The sequence below is a fragment of the Bison bison genome, unplaced genomic scaffold, assembly GCF_000754665.1.
Source record: "Bison bison bison isolate TAMUID 2011002044 unplaced genomic scaffold, Bison_UMD1.0 scf7180017864345, whole genome shotgun sequence".
Taxonomy (NCBI): Eukaryota; Metazoa; Chordata; class Mammalia; order Artiodactyla; family Bovidae; genus Bison; species Bison bison.
In genome coordinates this window covers 1,205,642-1,209,235 of record NW_011494917.1, presented here as the reverse complement: position 1 = coordinate 1,209,235, position 3,594 = coordinate 1,205,642, and the positions used below count along the sequence as shown (strand labels likewise).

At 46.9% G+C, this 3,594-nt stretch overlaps 1 protein-coding gene across 2 annotated transcripts in view; it reads left to right on the top strand.

The window, feature by feature from the left end:
• The first annotated feature begins 277 nt into the window (after positions 1 to 277).
• Positions 278 to 3,594, top strand: part of EPSTI1 (epithelial stromal interaction 1 (breast)) — a 100,867-nt gene continuing 97,550 nt past the window's right edge. Inside the window, exon 1 of one of the 2 annotated variants that reach the window (XM_010854600.1) lies at positions 278 to 577. In XM_010854600.1, the coding sequence (XP_010852902.1) occupies positions 399 to 577 (179 nt within the window). In that variant the 5' untranslated portion in view covers positions 278 to 398. The remainder of the gene's footprint in view (positions 578 to 3,594) is intronic. The other variant, XM_010854602.1, reaches the window with a different exon arrangement.

Below are 3,594 nucleotides of genomic sequence, written 5' to 3'. Positions count from 1 at the left end.
CGAGTTAAACAGTCCCTAAGGCGTCTTTCAGGAATTTCAGTTACCTGGTGGCTACTCCGTGCTTACCCGAGGTGTCCGTGGCTGATCATAGACAGCTTTTAATCACCATTTAAAGTGGTTGTGAGCTCCTCAAACCGACCCACCTGGAGCCAGCCAGGTTCGCTCCGCATCCCTGGCTGGGCGGGGCGGCGATCTCCTGAGATCAGGTCAGAGGGCGCCAGAGAGGAGCGAGGTCGGGGAAATCTGCGGGGGCGGTGCTATCCGCTGCTGGGAGCGAGAAATCGAAACTCAGCTGTTAAAACCGCTGCCGCCGCTCTTGGAGTCGCAGTCTCGAGACCCGCCACGCATCCCAGCGCCGCCCGCATCCATCCTGCAGCGGCGTCGGCCGGGTCTGAACCATGTATACCCGCACTGGGGTGCAGGGCTCCGGGTTAGGGGCCCCCGCCGCCTCCCGCCCGACCCGGGACCCCCCTGCCTTGCGCGGGGAGCTGGGCCCACCGCAGGCGCCCAAGCAGGATTTGGAGGCGGCTCCCGAGAGGCCTTCGCGGGAGAGCACTGAGACCGCGGGCCCAAGATTGTAAGTATTTAACCACTTGTCCAGTGCGGCGGCGGCCCAGCGGGTCTTCCCCGAGCAGACCCGCAGGTTCTTCCCTGATCTTTGGAATTTGAGACACGCGGGCCCAATCAGGGTTCACAACCGTGAATTACAGTATAAATTGAGAGTGCCAGTCGGGGCCCTTTCCTGAACATCCAAGCCCCTGTTCCTTTCCTGATTCTTTGGACCGGCTCCAGGATTGAAAGACATGCCTGTGTAGTGACTGCCTAGGCTTCTTGCGAATTTTCCAGGTGTCTCCAGAACTCATGCTCTTGTGTGTTAGTCGCCCAGTCGTGTCCGATACTTTGCGACCTCATGGACTGTAGCCTGCCACATTCCTCTGTCCATGGGTATTTTCTAGACTGGAATACCGGAGTGGGTTGCCATTCTCTTCTCCAGGGTATCTTCCCAACTCAAGAATCGAACCAGGGTCTCCAGCACTGCAGACAGATTGTTTACCAACGGAGCCATCAGGGAAGCCCTTAAATAATATGAAAATATTTTAAAATTTCCTTTCTTTAAAAAAAAAAAATCGTTGCCCTAAATAGTATCTTCACATCAGCTGCCAGGGTAAGGGTGAAGAGGGAATGTGTTATGGGGTAGAAGGTGCAAATATTGCCTCTAGGAGTTTGCAGCCCAACAACAAAATAGTGGCCTCTTAGCATCAGAGGACCGAGTCAGAGAGGATGTGACTGGCTGCAGTGTTTCTTTTAAGAGTTTTTATTATTATTAATTTTTTGGACTGTGGTGGGTCTTTGTTGCTGCACATGGTCTTCCTCTTGTTGCCATGGGTGGGCTTCTCTTGTGGAGCACAGGTTCTAGGTGTGGGGGGTTTCAGTCGTTGCAGCTCATGGGCTCTATAGTGTGGGCTCAGTAGTTGTGGGGCACGAGCTTCATTGCTCTGTGGCATGTGGGATCATCTTGGACCAGGGATTGAACTGGTGTCCCTTGCATTGCAAGGCAGATTATTAACCACTGGACCACCAGGGAAGCCCTGCAGTGTTTCTTGTCTCCAGTGTTGAGAAGTGCTCTACATTTATCAACAGGTAGGTAGCATTATTCCTGGTCTTTGGTTTAGGGACTACAGTTACTATCCTGGAAACATTTATTATGTAAAGTGTCAGTGACGCTTTCTTTCCCACCAATGGATAAGCTACTTTATTAAGCTGACAGTAGGGTTTGTAAAGACGTTACTGCTTTTGAAGTGCTGCCTCTGTGAACCGGAACTTTCTATTGATAGGTAGTTTCATTTTCAGTTCTCCCTTTTCATCAACTTCTAGTTACATGAAAGGCAAATGTTGGTTGCTTAGGAACAATATATAAACTTATGACCAATAAACAGATTTTATTTCATCCCTTAACTTTTGAAAGAATTCATAAGTACCTGGCTTTTAATATTATTCAACTTAGAGTGGAACGTGAAGTCAAGTGGGCCTTAGGAAGCATCACTGCGAACAAAGCTAGAGGAGATGATGGAATTCCAGTTGAGCTATTTACAATCCTAAAAGATGTGCTGTGAAAGTGCTGCACACTTTCACAAATGTCAGCAAATTTGGAAAACAGCAGTGGCCACAGGACTGGAAAAGGTCAATTTTCACTGCAATCTCGAAGAAAGGCAATGCCAAAGAATGCTCAAACTACTGCATATTTGATCTCACATGCTAGTAAAGTAATGCTCAAAATTCTCCAAGCCAGGCTTCAACAGTATATGAACCATGAATTTCCTGATGTTCAAACTGCATTTAGATAAGGCAGAGGAATCAGAGGTCAAATTGGCAATATCTACTGGATCATCAAAAAAGCAAGAGAGTTCCAGAAAAACATCTATTTCTGCTTTATTAACTATCCCAAAGCCTTTGACTGTGTGGATCACGACAAACTGTGGAAAATTCTAGAAATGATGGGAGTACCAGACTACCTGACCTGCCTCCTGAGAAATCTGTATGCAGGTCAGGAAGCAACAGTTAGAACTGGACATGGAACAACAGACTGGTTCCAAATAGGAAAAGGAGTATATCAAGGTTGTATATTGTCACCCTGCTTATTTAATTTACGTGCAGAGTACATCATGAGAAACGCTGGGCTGGAAGAAGCACAAGCTGGAATCAAGATTGCCAGGAGAAATATCAATAACCTCAGATATGCAGATGACACCACCCTTATGGCAGAAAGTGAAGAGGAACTAAAGAGCCTCTTGATGAAAGTGAAAGAGGAGAGTGAAAAAGTTTGCTTAAAGTTCAACACTCAGAAAACTAAGATCATGACATCTGGTCCCATCACTTCATGGCAAATAGATGGGGAAACAGTGATAGACTTTATTTTTCTGGGCTCCAAAATCACTGCAGATGGTGATTACATCCATGAAATTAAAAAACACTTGCTCTTTGGAAGGAAAGTTATGACCAACCTAGACAGCAGATTAAAAAGCAGAGACATTACTTTGCCAACAAAGGTCCATCTAGTCAAGGCTATGGTTTTTCCAGTAGTCATGTATGGATGTGATAATTGGACTATAAAGAAAGCTGAGCACCAAAGAATTGATGCTTTTGAACTGTGGTGTTGGAGAAGACTCTTGAGAGTCCCTTGGACTGCAAGGAGATCCAACCAGTCCATCCTAAAGGAAATCAGTCTTGAATATTCATTGGGAGGACTGACGTTGAAGCTGAAACTCCAATAATTTGGCCACCTGATGTGAAGAGGTGACTCATTTGAAAAGACCCTGAAGCTGGGAAAGATTGCAGGCAGGAGGAGAAGGGGATGACAGAGGATGAGATGGTTGGATGGCATCACCGACTCAATGGACATGGTTTGGGTGGACTCTGGGAGTTGGTGATGGACAGGGAGGCCTGGTGTGCTGCAGTCCATGGGGTCACAAAGAGTCGGACACGACTGAACAACTGAAGTGAACTTCATGAACTTAGAATTGCCCTTAGATGGGGTGGATGATCTGGATGATTGCAATTAGAAATTGCTGCATTTGTCTCCAACTCAGAGTAGCT